Source organism: Lissotriton vulgaris, chromosome 4_1 (genome assembly GCF_964263255.1).
Source record: "Lissotriton vulgaris chromosome 4_1, aLisVul1.2, whole genome shotgun sequence".
In the NCBI taxonomy this organism is placed as follows: Eukaryota; Metazoa; Chordata; class Amphibia; order Caudata; family Salamandridae; genus Lissotriton; species Lissotriton vulgaris.
In genome coordinates, this window is record NC_141691.1 from 1771800732 (window position 1) to 1771819523 (window position 18792).

Sequence of the window (18792 nt, forward strand, 5' to 3'; positions counted from 1 at the left end):
TGAACAGGTGCAGAGACTGTCTTCAACACCACACGTACGGTACGGCAAATACGCTATCTGGTCACGAGACTGCCTTTCCTCTTAGCAACAACCAGCCAATCACGGCAAGTGCTCTACTGCCTTCGGGAACATTCGGGAACATTGTACAGTCCCCTTTCTATGCCACGCCCATGCCAAGGGGAGAGGTGCGCGTGCCAAAACGTGCCAAACGTGTCAACACACAGGGCGCTGCCATCTTCGGCGCTGGCTGCCCATTACCATGTACCGTGTTTCGGACGTCCTGCTGCCTCGTCCTGCTGCCTCGTCTGCCTGGGGATGTGCAAGCGGTTGGAGGCGCGTGTACAGCGGCAGCGGCAGTCGAGGTAAGACTCATGGCGCCATTTGCTCGCTTGTGAAGCGGTTTGACACCTTCGAGTGAAGTCCTTGCTATGAAAAAAACGCTCGCTTTCGATACTTCATGGCGCGGGGCCTGGGTGTGGACGTTGCCAAGGTCGGTGGCTGTATTTTTTGACATAAGGTGTGTTGTTTCTTGTTATTTCCTATTGTGAAGCGGTCTGACACCTTCGAGTGAAGTCCTCGCTATGACAAAAACACGCTCGCTTTCGATACTTGCACAATTCATGGCGCGGGGCCTGGGTGTGGACGTTGCCAGGGTCGGTGGCTGTATTTTTTGACATAAGGTGTGTTGTTTCTTGTTATTTCCTATTGTGAAGCGGTCTGACACCTTCGAGTGAAGTCCTCGCTATGACAAAAACACGCTCGCTTTCGATACTTGCACAATTCATGGCGCGGGGCCTGGGTGTGGACGTTGCCAGGGTCGGTGGCTGTATTTTTGGACGTTGCCAGGGTCGGTGGCTGTATTTTTTAACATAAGGTGTGTTGTTTCTTGTTATTTCGTATTGTGAAGCGGTCTGACACCTTCGAGTGAAGTCCTCGCTATGAAAAAGCGCATGAAAAAATACCATAACATTTTGTACCCGGCGTATAAGACGACCCCCGACTTTCCAGAAAATTTTAAGGGGTTAAAAGGTCGTCTTATACGCCGGAAAATACGGTAGGTTTTTAGTCTATGCAACTTGATCAACTTGACCATGGATTTGTCCAGTAACTTTTATAAACAATGTTATGAATTCAGGTGTAGTCCGTGACTATTATTGTCTTTTGGGACGGTTGTAAAAGGAGCAACACTTCCCTGAAACGACCACCATCCTCTACACACCTACTCCACCCTGTCACATTCCCTCCCCTGAACCAACACAAATACCAGTGATGGTCCAGAGCGCCACTGAATCCTGCCAGATTGACCTTTTTGTTTTACCTCAAAACTTGTTCCAGTGTGAAATGAACATGTCCGCAACTGACAAATATCAGTGACAGACGCCAATTAGAACTGTCTCTGGTACCTCGGCTCCCGGCACGACTCAGCATTGTTTAAATGGTGCGCATGGAGGCCTTTTTCAACCTCGAAGCTGAACTTGCCATCACAGAACTTCGAAGGAAGTTGAAGAAGGGATGGTTTATGGAGGGGTAATGGGCACTTTCATGACTGCTCGCCTTCAAAGCCCAGGAATACTGGTAAGTCCAACAAATATAAGAAGTCAAAGCACTGTCCCCTTTTGTTCCAACACTTCCACCTTTCAAGCTCGCGCAATGAGTACCTCTAGGCCATAGACTCATTCCCCCTACTGGAACAGATTCAAAAGGCCTTAGACTGAGTTGTTGGTGTTCCACCTATGGAGCACCTTCATACTCTATGGATCCAAGATGGCCTCCAGTTGGCTCACCTCTGGTAGAGCTGTCTCCCCAACATTGAATGCACCTTTTGAGGGTGATCTCAAACTCTGAGCCCATTTCTGCTGGCTTCCAAATCAGTGATGCGTCTAACGCTGCCATCCCTGGCCTCAACGTCGGCCCCAACATCACTGATGTTGAAACCAGAGTGGATAATTGTATTGAACGCAAACACTCAGTTTCCTCACTCCCGCCCAACCCCCACCCTAAAGTTATACATGGCATGCCTCTACTCTTATTCAGATGCTGAAACCGCCCAACTTCCAGTTGATATAAAAATGATGGTGAACCCTTTGATGAAGAGAACATCTTTTTGGATTTACAAGATGCTAGTGACCTGGACACCTATCCAGATATTGGTCTTTCTTCCCCAAAGTTCAAAACAATTCCCTGACCCAAGTGAGATGTGTTTACTGTAGTCAAACAGACACCCAAAAAACAATTTTTTCATGCAAAGTGATCGATCAATAATACATTTATTCAAAAAATTTTAAAACACAAGTTTTTTTATAAATTCATGATTATACATATTTAAAAAAACAAATCCTATTACACTCCTATTAAAAACACAATTTTCCTTCTCACCACCGTTCCTAATGGAACGCGATGAGAAAAAATGTCCTTATAAAATAATAAATTGGACAATTTCTAATTATGACCAGCATAAACAGAAGAGACAACACAACAGTATGACATCACCCCTTGTCAAATACATATACACATTCAAAGGAAATTCAAAAACCTCCTAATAGATGTATCATTGGACACAATTCAAGGAATAACCAATCCTAGTGGAATGTTAATGTAATTGATACATCTTTTAGGAGGTTTTTGAATTTCCTTTGAATATGTATATGTATCTGACAAGGGGTTAGGTCATACTGTTGTGTTGTCTCTTAGAAATTGTCCGATTTACTATTTTATAAGGAAATTTGTCCTCGTTGCGTTCCATTAGGAATGGTGGTGAGAAGGAAAATTGTGTTTTTAATAGGAGTGTAATAGGATTAGTTTTTTTAATTATGTATAATCATGGATTTATAAAAAAACTTGTGTTTTTAAAATTTTTGAATAAATGTATTAATTGATCGATCACTTTGTATGAAAACATTGTTTTTGGGGTGTCTGTTTGACTACGGTAATCACATCTCACTTGGGTCAAGGGAATTGTTTTCCACATAGGTCTGTACCTCATTTCCCTTGACATCACTAAGGGGTCCCTCTCAAATTTTTTTTAGCTTTCTTCACCCAAGCCAGCTGTGTCAAAATACAAATCAGCCTCCTCCGCTACAGTGAGCAGGAGGGTGACAAATGTTTTAGACCTTACCCTGCCCACAATGGCAGTAAAATCAAATGTATTGGCCACATGCTTAATCAAAGCCAAACAAGTAAAGAACCTATACATTGATTTAATGATGGCATCTGGTAAATAAACAACTGGCAAGGCGACATAGGCGCGCTCCTTGGGAGCCAAATTTTCTGCTCCAATAACCCACTCCCGAGAACTTAATGGTGCATGCATCTACTAGTCGCCGTAACTCCCCACAGCTCCCCCAATAGAAAATCAAAGGGCATGGAGACATTCGATGGCTCAAGGCTGTTTGGAGCGAATGCGGACTCAGCCTTGGAAAGTGTTTCCAGAGAGCAAGGCCACTGTCCACTCCTGGTCTAGTTCTGCCTGTTCAACAGTTCCCTTAACATATTCGCCCCTTTCGAGGCATCTGCAGGGGATACCAACAGAGGCAACCTCAGAATGTACCTCAGCAGCAATAGATCTCCAAGGCCTTCTGGGGTAGAAGCCAGGGATCGAGTCAATAGCACCCAGACCCACAGGAACAATTTTCTACCTATACGCCAACAACCCTTCCTGCAACTGCCGTAAACCACATTAATTTACCCTCAGCAGAACACGATCGCTCGGTGGGAGACTAAATCAACTTTTACCTCCACAGTTGGGGGAACATCACATCTGACCAGTGGGTGCTCCAGATTGTGGAACATGGCCATTCCCCACCCTTCTTGTTGTGTCCTCCAGATATGGCAGCCCCTCTGAAACACCTACCAGAGGACCACTTATCCAAACTAGCATTTGTCCCCCGACCAGGCTGCCCCTTTGGAAGGATCTCCTGTCGCAGCATCAGGGCCATGTACTGCATCTGAAACTGCACAACTTAACCTCTGTGTGCAGAGATTGAGCTGCAACAGTTAATGGCTCCAGAGGTGGTTGGTGTTATCTTGGTGCCCAGCCATCCATCCACCAAAACTATGTACACAGGACACCAGGAGAAGTTTGTTGCCTTGTGTTCCCTCGTGACATCCAACCCTTGAATGCAAAGTTGTGTGGCATAATTTTTATTTCGTGCTTAGGCCAGCAAGGCCTTGCTGTGGCAACAGTTAAGGATTACTCTTTCACCCATTTGGCCTTTATGTTTGACAGATAAGCCTTAGCTTTTCAAATCACTTGTTGTGATGCACTTCTTGAAATGGCTGATCGATATGTTCTCACGAACACCATTTCTGATGCCACAACAGCACCTTAATTTGAGTCTCACTTACCTCATGTACACTCCCTTTGAAATGTTGCACAGCTGTCCTCTATGCCTGTTCACCATCAAAACTGTCTTCCTCAGTGCCATTACCTCAGCAAGGTGAGTGTATGAACTTCCGGTCCTGTCTGTCCAGCAGCCATAGACAACGCTCTTACTGAAAAAATTGGTCCTCCATATGAAAGTGCCATTCCTGCCAAAAGTAGTTATGCCCCTCCACATTGGGGAATCCATCAATATGCTCGCTTTCCATGCTCCAAGGAGGAGGAGCACCTCCACCACCTTCACCCTAAGATGGACCTTAGTTCTTACATTGATAGGACCAGAGGCTATATTTTGGATGGTCAACTATTTGTGGGCTTCACTGGTGCGAAAATGAGGAATGTGGTGGAAACTAGAACCATCTCCTGAGGGACTGTGCAATGTATTATTATCTGGTATGGGCTAGCCAAAAAGCAACCCCTAGATGACTTGCTCACTTATTACACTAAAGAGGCTGCTACCACTGCTCTGTTGCACGGTGTGCCAGTCTTGGACATCTTCCAGGATGCCACATGAGCGTCCCTTCACACGTTAATGAGGCACTTTTGCCTGGACATCTAGGTCCGGCGGGATGGGCATTTCACCTGATCTGTCCTGCATGATTTCCTGGTCTGAGGAGACATTGCGCAGACCCACCAATGGGGTAGATATTACCTTGGCATCTATTCACAAGGTGAGGAATCTGCAGGAAGAAATCTCTATCAGAAGAACAAATTAGTTATCTTCGGTAACTCATTTTCTGGTAGAGATGCTGTCTAGACCCATTCATCCTCCAGCCCATTAATAAGATCCTATTCTAGAGATCTGTACATTGGCTCATTCTCCTTCCTATGGGTTCTGTGTCCAAAGGTGTGGACAGAGGTCAGAAAGAAACTGACGTTAGTGTGTAGACATTGTGCAGACATCATACACAGGTTGGTATAGATGTAAGCATGAGCGAATTTTGCGGATCTCGCGTTCGCGAATTTTGCGGATTTGCGGATTCGCAATCCGCAAAATCCGCGAATTCCCGCGAATTTGCGGATTTTTTTTTTTTTGTGTTCGCCCGTGTTTCTGCCAGTTCGCGAGGGTTTTGTACACTTTCGCAAATTGCGAACTTACCTGTCGGGTCGCAAGTTTCGCGAACTTGTTGTTTCTACGTGTCCAGCCTGTTTGGGACACTCTTCTTCATCACTGCCACTCTCTGTCACCACTGCCACTCTCTGACTACTCATGCCACCCTCTGGCCCACCCATGCCACCCTCTGTTTCATCACCACACCCTCTGGTTGTCCAGTGTACATTATTTTCGGCAAAGCAAAGCACACCTTCCCTGCCTCAAGTGACCTGAATTAATTTGGGGCTGATTCATGTGTCACAGAATATTTTTTTAGCTGGCACCTGCTTCCTTAGTGCGCCCTGATTAGTGATCTTTTGCACCTGCTAAGTGCTTTCATTGTTGCAAAATTAGTTACAACACCTGCCCTGCCCCAACTGACAATAATGAATTAGGGGCTGATTAATGGATTTTAACTTCCAGCCTGGCTCCTGCTTGTCTCCCTTAGCTGTAATTCAGGACCTTTGTGGCATATGTGTAACTATTCTGAGGTTCAGAGCAGGGTCACATACTAGTTTCAACTGGCAACTGAACTCTGGAGGGGCCCCTCAGGAAGCACTCCAGGAAATGGCTACTAATGATGAGCCTGAACTTTTGAACCTGGTAAGTAGTTACTTTCAGTTTTGCTAAAATCGTATTTCTGCAATTTTGCACTTATTCGCGGGGCGCGAACTCACGCGAACAGTGCGAGCAGTGCGAGCAAAATCCGCTGCTCGCGGATTTGCGGATTTTGCGGGAAATTCGCAAATCTCGCGGATTGCGGATTTCCCGAAAATCCGCAAAATCCGCGAGCGGAACGGATTTTCCGCCCACGCCTATATAGATGTGATGCAGAGCTGCACTATGGCAGCTATCGACTTGCAAGGGAATTGCTATAAAAAAATATTTGAATTCAGTCTGGCACCTCAGGAAAATCACAAGATGAGAAATCTGTGGTTACAAAGAGCCCCGGTCAGAAAATGCATTACTGATCGTGAGAAACTTGCTCTTCACAGTGCCTGCTTCCTCATAAAGTGAGAGATGCAGTCAATCCGGGAATTTGCAGCAGTGGCAGTGAAGTATGTGGAAGTGGAGGAAAAGGAGTTCCATTTCCTGCTGTTGGAAAACATCAAAAACTGAGGCTCATTGTAGTGGTCTGGATTTCATCAGAGTGCCACTGATTCACAGTGGTGATTGTATCCTGTGGCTCTGTGCGATCAAGTATTAAAAGATCGGTAGACTTGGTGCTGGTAAAGGTTCCTCAATCCTCCAGCAGTCCGGCGTATTCTGTACGTCTGTCACTTCACTTTCTTCACATTTGTCAGTGTCCTGTCGGATATAATGTTGCATTCACTACTTTACAAATTATAAGACTCACAACTGCACAAAGGGTGCCCATTACATTTTATAGTAAGCATGTGTGACGATCGCATACTTTTGAAATTTGGCCACATAACTCTAATGCTTGGTTGGTTATTTTTCAAAGGCCTGGGAGCTGGCAATTAACTAATCGAAACTTTTTTTTTATCTCCCATGTTCCTGTTTTAAATCTTAGAGCTGTTTAACATTCTTGACTTTTACTGTGTTTAATTGGAAAGCAGCAATCGTTTTTTATCTTCATGACAAAATGATGGTCTCAGAGACTGTATTCATTCTCTGACAGAACTTTGTTTTTTATCAAGAATCGGTGAGTGATATTGTACCACGTAATGGCTAACATATATTACTATTGGCTGTAAAATTCTCTACACCACTTTCTGGATTTCTCTGAAAAACACTACCTTTAGAAGGTGCATTGATTTGGACGGCTGGAAAAAAATCCATCTGAGCCAGTTGAGCAAAACTTCAGAAATCTAATTTGAAAAGATCCTCTAAGTAGTTAGCATTGTTTCATTTGAATAAATCCTTTCATTTGTGATCGCTTTACATTTAAATATTTGATCAATTCGGGGAGAATGCCCCTTTTAGTACAGCTGATAAAATACTGTTGAAAATTACCCTCAACATAAACCAAGATGTCGTGCTGTGTGTTTTTCATGTAACCCAAACTACATAAGTCATTTGTCTCTGTCATTTCATTAATACCATGTGCATATTTTGTTTCATTCTTTTCATTTCACCTGTACACTAACAGAAGAAGAAGAGAACCATCATGTGGAAGAGCATGGGTCAGAGGTCGAGGCAGGTCGGTCTCACCACATGTAAACTATAATCTCTTTCTGTTGTCTCTTCTAAAAAAACATCCTTCTTCTAGCATACCATCCCGAGCTGCAATAGCTCGGGAATATTAGACTTTTATTAAAAAAATTAAAATGTACACTTAGTTTTCCTCGTAGGAAATGTCGGGGTGGTACACATTTAAAGAAAAGCTAAATTTGTGATATATCACAGAATCTTTTTACAGTTGCCATAATTTATGCCAGTACTCTACAAATGCTAAATCCACTATACCCTATTGGACCTTTATTTTAAAGTATTGCTTTGGAACCTTATTACTTAGAATCTTCCATAAACCTTTTCAAACAAGTGTGCAAGCTGCTCAACCCGCTTTAAGGCCTACCGCAGAGTACCTGTGGTCACCCTGTGGAATTAGATCGTATCTCAAGGCAAGATTCCGCCATATTTTGCTCATGCTTTAATATTTTGTGAGCTTCCAGCAGTTCAAATTGAGATGAAGGTGATGATTGCCTCAGTGTCTGTGTTATGTTGGGTGCTCAGTAGAACCAATGGGCAATCAAAGAACCCTCAATACTGATCCATTCCATGTAAATGTTGTTAAAGTAAATTCATTGTGAAATCATTCAGCCCTTGAGAACAGTCAATGGTTAACAATGATCCATGGTATGTGGCATTAGCACATTGTGAATGTGTTCTTAAATTATGCCCTAATCATTTTTATTTTACATTTTGTTGGAAAAACTGACAGCAGCCCCTTATAACTTTTATTTACAACGATTAAAATGTACAACTGAAGGTTGATAGATGGTTCAATATACAACCTGATTATAGTGTTGTCTAACTAATCCTTTTCGGGCATATCATGAGTAGACCGCTATATTTTCGAGCAAGTTAATTAACTGTTATAGCTGTTACGGCTATGTAACACATGTACATTGCTTTCCATGTACCAGATAATATGATTGAATACAAAGGAATGATTATTGAAAAATTCTGTATTTATTATTGACCTTGCCCCTTCTTCTTATTTACCTGAAGGCTCCTGCGATTGAGTCGTACTCTCGCAACTGTTTTAGGAGGTTCCAAAAATCTTATTTAACACTAACTAATTTGCAGGTGTGAGCAGTCCTCTCTGGCATGCTTTCCTACCAGTGGCACTAACCTTCTAGACATAATATTGCAGGTCAGAGTCTTGATCTAACTTGAAACAAGTAGCTTACACCACTATGGTGCGGACCTTGGTATTCCGGTGTCCAACATCTCCTAGGAACAAAAGTAGAGGACGTCAAATGGTTTGCGCTTTTATTCCAGTAGAATGAGTAGATATTATTCCCTTGCTCGATTACAATAAGGTGAATTTGGAATCATCTCATAACATAAGTTTACTTTGGTATCTTAGCAGTCTCTTTATAATATTTCATGATGACCAGCAGTGACTGCAAGCATCGTTAACGCCACTTTGTGAATCCCTTGCACCATCTGGTGTTTACCGGTTTTTCATCTCTGCCCACAATCGAGTCCCAAATTTATAAGTTTCCTTATCCATAAGAAAATCACGCATGTAGACGCATGTAGAGTGGTAGATAGTCATCCATCACGTATTCGCCTCTATGTCCCTAAACTATTGGGATTATTACTAATCGTTAATTTAGATTTGTATTCCCTATCAATCAGCTTCAATATATTATGAATTTTATTTCAAGCCTGCGGGCTCTCCTGACATTCATAGCAGTAATGCCTCTAGCCGATCTTTCTGTGCTCTCATTTCTAGTTCAAAAATTAAGCCAACACATGGTAAATGTTGTGATTCTGACCAATTTCACTAGAGTTTGTAGAAAACATGGTAATGCCACTTATTATAGATACTTTTTGCAGTTTGTGCTGCTGGGTGCACAGTAGGGCAGAAGAGATGTGTGCAGTGGGATACAATCTGATTTCCATTTAACTCTCATTGAGTTTTCAAGCATGTTGTATTTCATTATGTTCTATTGAACAGATTATGACAGGTTGTGGCAAGTTATATGACCATTGCTTCTTATCACTCAGTTTTAAACTCACAGAGATCAGCCTGGTGGCCCCAGAGTCTGGGGCCCGTCCCCTTGCCTAAATCAGAGGTAAAGAATCTTGGAGTGTGGCTCGTTCCTAAACTATCCTTCGAAGCCCACTTTAGAAAGGTAGCAGGGAAATGCTTTGGCACACTCAAAATGCTAAGGAAAACCTTAGACATCCTCCCTGTGTCAGCAAGAAAAACTATTGTCCATTCCCTGGTGACCTCCCAAATGGACTATGGGAACTTTCTGTACCTGGGTGCTTCAAAATGTTGAGTGCAATGCCTTCAAAGTATCTGGAACGCAGCGGCACGCCTTAATTTACCGAGGCGTGCCTCAATGACAAAAGCCCTTGAATCCCTGTACTGGCTACCAGTGGAAATAATTATGATGTTTAAGGCCAAGTGTTTCTGCCACTGACGTTTACTAGGGAAAGGCACCAGCTATCTGTGTGATCTTCTAACCCCTTACAATCCTAGCTGACTGTTAAGATCAACAGGAGCTCACCTGCTCAAAATACAGAAGACAAAAAGGGCCAGGATGGGAGCACGCTCTTTTGGCTACCTGGCGGCCAAATGCTGCAACACACTCCCACCTCTGCTAAGAGCAGAGAAATCAGAATCCACCTTTCGGAAAGGTCTGAAAACCTGGGTCTACAAGAATTAGTCAGCTCTCTCCCTTTGCTCCAGCGTGAAACTGCTTCCTAGTGCGGGAACACACCAGCAGATGTAACCAGGCGCTCTATAAATGCCGTATTATTATTATTATCTTATTAGAAAGCCTACCTTTTAGTTTCGGACCTCCATTTTGAATCAAAAAAAGATCGGTGGCTTTCGCTTTTGCCACCCACACCGAGTTATTGTTCCATGGTGACTGACACTGTATTCATGTGACCTACATACAACATGTGTGCTTTCAGAAAGATTTTTCTAATAGTGAGCTTTTCTGTTCATGATCATTAAGCCATTCACAATCAGTCTTGCCATCTTGTTCGTAGTTTGACATAACCACCTGCTATATCCCCACGTGCTTGCGACTAGGCTGTTTTATTAGGTTTTATTGTCTTGAACACAGTATAAACAGATTTCATAGAGAACAGCAGCATATATATTTTCTACGGTAACACAGACTTGTCTAATTTACAATGTTCATTGAACTTTTCTATTCTCACAAACGGTTTCCACAAAAACCGAATTCCTTAAATGCACACGTTGGGTGGAAGTTATATCATATGGTCGGAAAGTTTTTTTTGTTATTCTCTCTTTTCTTGGCTGTAATTATGCATTATATTGCCAATGTGTGCTTTTGTTTGGATTACATTGTCTGTGCCCCTTTTGCACTAGTCCCCCACAGTGCATGTATATATTGTATTGCGCTCTTTACCTATTTGTCGTGCATTGTTCTTCTGTGTGCTCACATTAGCATTAATTATTAATTGCCATTGTCTATTTTTGATGTCATAAAGATAATGAGGAGAAACATCAAAGTCCACCAGTAAATGGGAGAAAAGGCAAGTTGTTTATGTAGTTAGTGGATTGAGGGTGCCCTGGAGCTTTTGTAATCGTATTTTGTGTTGCATGCGGCTGTTGTTTTCCTATCTCTAGTTTGTAATCATGTGATTTGTGTCACGTTTCGTTTTTTTGTCTATTTGTGTATTCCTATTTTGTGATTTTACTATCTTGGTACTAAAGGAGGTGTAATAAGAAGTTCTTGTTGGGAGTGGCTTTCTGAATAGATCTAATGTATTTGAACGCTAATACTAATCGCAGAAAGCATTATGTAGATTCATATTCTTGATGGGGAAAATAGGAATCACACCAGTGTTAAGTTATGTTATTGAGTTTTATAAAACTCACATACAGCTGTGGGTCTTTTGCAGCTAGAGGGAAAAAAACGTAAAAAAATGAAATACAATTACATAAAAGCATGTTTGGAGCCTAGTTTTATAGTTTGGCAGTATGTACTCTGCCTCTCAAGGTGGTGGAGGACATTACCTCCGCCTCCCTAAGGGACACATTACATAGCGCCATATTTATCATTGGCTCACTGGTGATCTCTATACCTTTAGAAGAAATCCTATCATGGGGTTCCTATGAAGAGAACACGTTTTGGTAAGTGGCTGCTGCCCCAAAATGGGAGTTTGATTGATAAAAAAAAACGAATAACCCCCTCACCCTGGAAGTTTTTTTTTCCCCTGAGGTATGGCGTCATTTTGTTTTGTAATTTTCTGATTGTCACTGTCAGGTTACTCTGGAACACAAAGGATTAATGGTGGATTAGAATAGTGAAATATGAGTTGTTAAATTTGAGCAGTGGGCATGTGAGTCTGTTAGTTTGATTGAATAGAGTGAAGGAGGGAAAGAGGAGGGAAGAGTCTAGATAGTGTTATTTTGGAGTTCATATTAGTTGGATGCGGTTTGGGATGAGTCAAATTAAGGATTTAGGAGGGAAGAGTCTAGAAATGGTATTTGGGAGATATCGTTGTAAAATGAGGTTTGGGATGATTCAAAGGAAGAATACAAGATGGAAGAGTCTAGAAAGTGTTTATTTTGGAGATCGTAGTAATAAAATTATGGAAAATAGGATGCAAGCTGTAAACCTCTTGGTGGAAATGATTAATTTAGATATAACCTGTGCCATTGGGAAATACAAAAAAACAGAGTTAAAGAGTTCCTTAAACGTAAAGAGTACTGATCAGGGTTAGACCTTTTAAGTTACAAGGAGAATGAGTTATTAACGGATAGAAGTATTGTGTGAGACATATTTGAAGGTCTACAAGCCTTAAAAATGAAAAAAGTTGGTTTTAATAAATTTTAAGATTACTTTTATCTTTTATTTTAAAGACGTGGATTATAGGCTTAAGAAGGTGTATTGAATATTCTATGATTCTGACTTGCTTATTCTATTGAATGATATGCTGCTTGTTTGTATACTTTTATGGTTGTAAAATTTGTATTGACTGACTGACTGAGGATAGAGGCAGGAAGAGTCTAGGAAAGGTTTTCTGGGAGATCATAGTCGTAGAATGAGGTTTTGGGTGAGTCAAGAAGGGCTAGAGGAGGAAAGAGTAAAGAAAGGATTTTAGGGGATCATATTAGTAGAATGAGCTTTGGAATGACTCCGAGAGAAGAGGTAGAGGATATATTGAGAGAGGTATAGGTGGACACATAGAGTAGTGCATTGGAGGGAGTTGAAGGTTTTTTAGTTGTTTTTGTTCTACATAGAAAGGGTATACATGTTTAAGGAAAAGATAAAGAGATATAAAATTGTATTGATAATATTCCTTCCGAATGTGCAAGTATGGATAGATAGCTAGAAATTCTGACTTTCAGGTCTTGCTGTACGTAAAAGCTAATTTATTTGTGTCATTTTGTTATGTTTTCCTTAATATTTCAAGTGAAACACTTATAGGTAGATTTATGATCATATTTACATATTCTGATAGAAAAATGTATTAATAAAATGAACAGAAAGCCATAAGCATCTAATCAAATAACATATGAACACTATGCAGTGGCCTATATGCATTTTAAGCATAAAATATTGTGTAGATATATATTTAAATATATTTTTAACCATATGTAATATATTCATTTATTAAGACCTAAAGAATATCTATATATTTTCAAACCGTAAGTAGTATATGTTTTTCAAAAAGAAATATGCAGATCTAAATAGACAAGAGAATGGGTTGGCAGGCCAGAGTGAGTTAGAGAAAAAAAGGTTCATTTTAAAAAGTCTAGACAATGCAACAAAATAGCAGCTATGGTCCTAGGTAGCCAAATTACTTTTGCACACAGTCTGGGCACCATACTACGGAAAGTGCTGTGGGGGGCACAACTGTAATGTGTGCCCACTTTGTGTGCCCCCACAGCGCTTTGGTATTACAGCTGGAGCCGTAGGGCCTTGTTCAATCCTTTCTGTAATACTGATGGCATTGGCGCACATGTAGAACCAGTGCTATCTTCAGAGGCTGCTCCCTCGTTTGCTTGGGGGTGTGATAAGATGCAAATGATGTAATCACTTTGCCTCTCCGCCATCTCCGTATTATCCGATAGGGAGCCAAACAGGCCCTTAGAAGGTGCACTGAAAGTACGCCACAACAAGGTGGCCCGCTGCAAGGGAGTAGCCAGAAAATTCGAATAGCCCCCAATTCGAACCAAAGCTCTTATGGCAACAAGCAAATGAAGCAAGTCATCACAGCTCTCCCCAGAAGAGCGCTCTGGTATCTTTCATCCAAGCATCTATCTATTCATTCTTCCATCCACCTGCTGATAGCTACCATTTCACCTTTTCATTCTGTCATCCATTCGTTCTTTCATCCATCATTGTCTTTCACTGTTCCGCCCATCTGCCTAACCATATCCAAACCTATCCATAAATCTCCAAACGTATCCATCCATTCATTCATCCATCCTTTCACCTATCCATCTCTCATACACCCTTTCACTCCATCATCCTTCCTTTCATTCATCCATCAATCCACCCTTATACTCAGCCATCCATCATTTCACTAATCCCTCCACCCTTCTACCCATTCATCCACTCATCCCTCCATTCATTTACCCTTTCACTCATCCATTAACCATTCACCCTCCCTTGCACTCATCCATCCATGATTTCATCCTTTCATCCACCCATTCCCCGCCCCTTTAACTTATTGTTCGATTTCACTCATCCATCCACCCTTTTATCCATCCTTCCATCCAACCTTTTCACTCATCTGTCCATTCTTTCAAACATCCATCCTCTCATCCATCCATTATTTCACTCATCCAACTATCCATCTACTCTTTCACTCCATCCATCTTCCCTTTCACTCATCCCTTTTTTTTATTTGTTTTATTAAATAAAGACCTGGTCATAACAGAGAATAAATACATTTCATCCAATCTTATGTCTTAAGTTAAAAAAGCAATTACGACTTAGATAAAATTCACTTTGTAACAGCAATTAAAAAACAGCAGTACATAGAAAATAGAAGCCAAAGGAAGGCGAATACATCATTTACAGATCTATACAGAATTATAAACGGGGTGATATCCAATCCGTGATTGGTCTCCAAATATTCTGTCCCCACTCCCTCATCACTCTTCCTCTACATTTATAAAGTACGTATTCAATATTATAGATCCCCAAAAGCCATGCCAGCCACATCTGATAAGAGGGGGGTGATACATTAGTCCAACCAGCGGCTAGCAACAGCCGGAAAACCGCCACAGATATAAATAGAAAAGCTTAATTTTCTTTGGTAAGGCCCAGCTTACTATCAACTCCAAATATCATTAGGGTAGGGAATAGGTCGATCTTAAAACCTAGCAGCCCCTCCCAATATTTTTCTATCTCCCCCTTAATAGTAATTAGCTTATCACAGTAATAAAACATATGTAGAAGGTCAGCTGGGCCTTCCAGGCATCTAGGACATTTGTCATCTCCTCTTTTCCCCCATCCAAACAGTTTAGCAGGGGTGAAATACAAATTAAAAAGTGTTTTATAGTGTTGGGCTTTTAGATTTGAGAACCGGAATACTTTGCTTGATAACTGCAGGGATTTATAAATATCCGCATCAGGATCAGCCAATTTGAGAGCCCAGGATTTTTCGTTCTTTTCTAGGTCATCATACAGACTAGCAATCAGACTACCATATATCATTTTAATCTTAGATCTGCCTTTCAACAGATAGTCTATAATACTAATCTGACCTCCTGGAATAATGCGGGGCCTGATGTTCTTCAATACACCGGAAATTAATAAATACTTGAAGGTCTGATTTACTGGAATTCCAAATTTTTGCTGTATTTTCGAGAAGCTCAGGAGATTATCGGCTTCATAAATATCTAATATTCTCCCAATCCCATGCTCTTCCCACAGTTCCCCCATATTTTCATAGCTAATCTGAGGGAAAGTGCTGGAATTCCAAAGGGGGGAATAGTAGTTGATTTTAGGAATTGCCAGTGCTTTTTGAATTTTTGCCCACATTTCCCAGAGACTCTCAACTACCTTATAGCGTGTCTTCTTATAGTATCGCCTATTATTTCTGCGCAGTATTAGACCAAGTGCCTCTTTACCCAACAACAACTCATAAATAGATGGTATATCCTGATTATAATATCGAGTGCTAGATGTTTCTGTTGCGGGTTCAAATAAAATCGCCATCTGGCTCAGCAGGCAGGCCCAATGATAAAATCTAATATTCGGAAACGCCAACCCACCCCTTGACTGGGGAAATGACAAAAATTTCCCTGAACGTCTAATTTTACCATATTGCCAAACAAAGTTTATAAATACTGACTCAATTGTTTTTAACATAACATCATCGATCAAATAGGGAATTGAGCGCAGAAGATAGAGTACTTTAGGAAGCATAGTCATTTTGAGTACGTTTACTCTCCCAATATTAGAAAGATGGAGAGCATCAATTCTCTTGAGCTCTGTATTTATTGTTTTTACCAATGGATTAAAATTAATTTTTACGGTATACGTACTCACAGAGCTAACCCTTATTCCTAAATAGACTGCTGACTCCTGGTATCTTTGATCTACTTTGGGGATATTATTTGAGCAGATTATCAGCGTTTTGCTTTCATTAAGAAGATACCATGAACCCCGTCCAAACTCCTTTGCAATACCACTCATCACTGCCATGGCTTCCTCTGGTTGTGGCGTGATAATAGTCAGATCATCTGCGTAGGCTAGCAGTTTTGTTTCGTAGCCACTACAGAACACCGGTTTGATTCCGGCACAATCCAATATATATCGTACCAGCGGGTCAATGTACAACGCAAAAAGAATGGGTGAACACGGACACCCCTGCCGTGTCCCTCTTGAGATGCAGAAAGGTTCTGAAGAGCCTCCCATTAATTGAATCCTAGCTTTTGGCTGAGAATACATTGCCCCAATTGCTCTAATAATTTTGGGACCAAAACCCTTTCGGCCCAATATCCCCCACAAATAATTCCACGCATCACGAACAAAGGCCTTTTCGGCATCGAGGAGGATCATAGCCATTCGTCCCCCTGTGACAGCATGGACATCGAACAGTAAAATGGCATGTCTAATATGATCCGTGGTCCCCCGACCCGGAATAAATCCATGCTGCCACGGGGAAACCAGATCACCGATGACCCTCCCCAGCCGCCTCTTGGCCAAGACCTTTGCGTATAACTTGGTGTCCGAATTTATGAGGGATATTGGGCGGTAAGAGCCATGTTTCTCTTTCGGTTTACCCTTCTTATCAATTACAATGATATTGGTCTCAAGTAGCCATTATTCGTTTTTCCAGAGCAGTGATACTCGAAGTACGACCCGGGGGCCGCATGCAGCCCTCCTGACCCTTACATGCGGCCCCCTGGGCAGCAGCAGTACTGGGCTGCTGTTTGTTTACTCGACTCAGCACTAACATAGAAAAGAAAGTTAAATATATAGCAAACACTTATTTAAAGGTTAATTGCAGTTAGCGGAAGGAGGTAACCAGGCCCTTAACTTTAGAAGCACCTTCATTTTTTTAAAATCGCTACTAGATATACATGCTTTACTTCCCCTACGCCCTCAGTCACACCATAGACCAAACTTTGTGGCCCTCTGGAAAATGTTTGTGAATACCCATGTTCCAGAGGGTGTTCTTCCCTTTCCCAAAGATTAGTACTCCTGTCTTGTCGGTGTTGAGTTTGAGACAGTTGTTCATCCAGGTGGCCACGTCTTTCATGCATCTATGGAATTTTTCCTTGGTGGTCGTTGGGTCGTTAGTCAAGAGAGAGGATGAGTTGGGTGTCGCCCGTCTAGGAGATGATGTTGAGTCCATGGCTCTTGACAATGTTTGACAGGGGTGTCATGTATTCATTGCAGAGGCTTTGGCCGAGGGTTGAGCCTTGAGGTACACTGCAGGTGATGTTCTCAGGGCGCAAGGAGTAGGGTGGGAGGAGGATGCAATCCACTTGAGGGCTGCTCCTCTGATTCCGATCTGGTGGAGTCTGTTTAGCAGTGTGTGGTCTGAGGTGGTATCGAAGGCAGCGAACCCACCCACACCCACCCACCCATCCATCCATCCTTTCAGCCAGCCAACCATACTGTAACTGACTCATGCATCTACACTCTCTTATTATCCATTCATATTTTCATTCATCTATCCTTCCACCCTCCCTTTCATTCATCCCTCATTATTTCACTTATCCATCCATCCACCCTTTTAATCCATCTATCCACCCTTTCACTCATCCATTCGTCCATTTTCACTCATTCATTCATCTACCCATTCACCTTTTCTTTCACCCATCCAGCCAACCTTATACACACACACTCATCTATCTATTCATCCATCCATTCACGCATCCACACACCCTTTCAGGTTATTTACGAACCTTTGTCTGTCCAATTGCAGACAGAAGAGGGTCATCAAGAACTCCATCCCTCCCCCCCATAGCTGATAAAGTGGGCCATTCACAACACCCCTGGCATACTATCAGTACGCCCCTTGAACGCATTCCTCATGAGGCGTGATAGAGGTCCCATGGACCTCCCCAAACACCCCACTGCAGTTGAGTGCAGTCACTCAGTGCTCCTGCCTGCAAGGAGATCTCTCTCCTCTCTTCAGAGTGTAGGCAGGTTCTGCCTGCACACAGAAACGCAACACAGAGCGGCATTGAAGCAGCAGCTCCGTATGTTGAGATTGAGAATTCCCAACTCCATGTTAGCTCTCAATGAAAAGGTGTATTTGGCATTGAACAATCTGTGACTATCTGTCCTTTCATGGAAAACTGCTTTGTAAGTAGGAAAATGTCAGCTTCTGTCTGTCTCATCCCATCCAAACTGTGTACCAGCAACGAGATGTAATTTTGTACTTGCTCATCTTTAATTATGTGTCCTTTTGAATGTTACCTCAAACCTCGTTCAGTGGCAAGCATCATCACATTTTGCTGTGATCACTTACGACAGGACTGTATGGCCATAATAGAACAAATAGACTTGGCCATCTGTAACTCGTGCCTGACAGTATGGTGTTGTTGAAAAAAATATATAGTGTTTCGAAAATCCTTTACATATTTGAAGTATACTCCTTTCATTGAAAAATGTATTGCAGAAGAATGACAACAAATTTGGATTGGATTGTAAAAGACTTA

General features: G+C 41.9%; 1 protein-coding gene across 2 annotated transcripts in view; it reads left to right on the plus strand.

Annotated features, from left to right (window-relative positions):
• RIMS2 (regulating synaptic membrane exocytosis 2) overlaps window positions 1-18792 on the plus strand; it is a 1859827-nt gene that overhangs the window by 1449529 nt on the left and 391506 nt on the right. Inside the window, exon 27 of one of the 2 annotated variants that reach the window (XM_086966100.1) lies at window positions 7585-7635. The exons of the other annotated variant lie outside the window; for it this stretch is intronic. Within the exon in view, the coding sequence (XP_086822226.1) occupies window positions 7585-7635 (51 nt within the window). The remainder of the gene's footprint in view (window positions 1-7584; window positions 7636-18792) is intronic. 2 annotated transcript variants of the gene reach the window in all.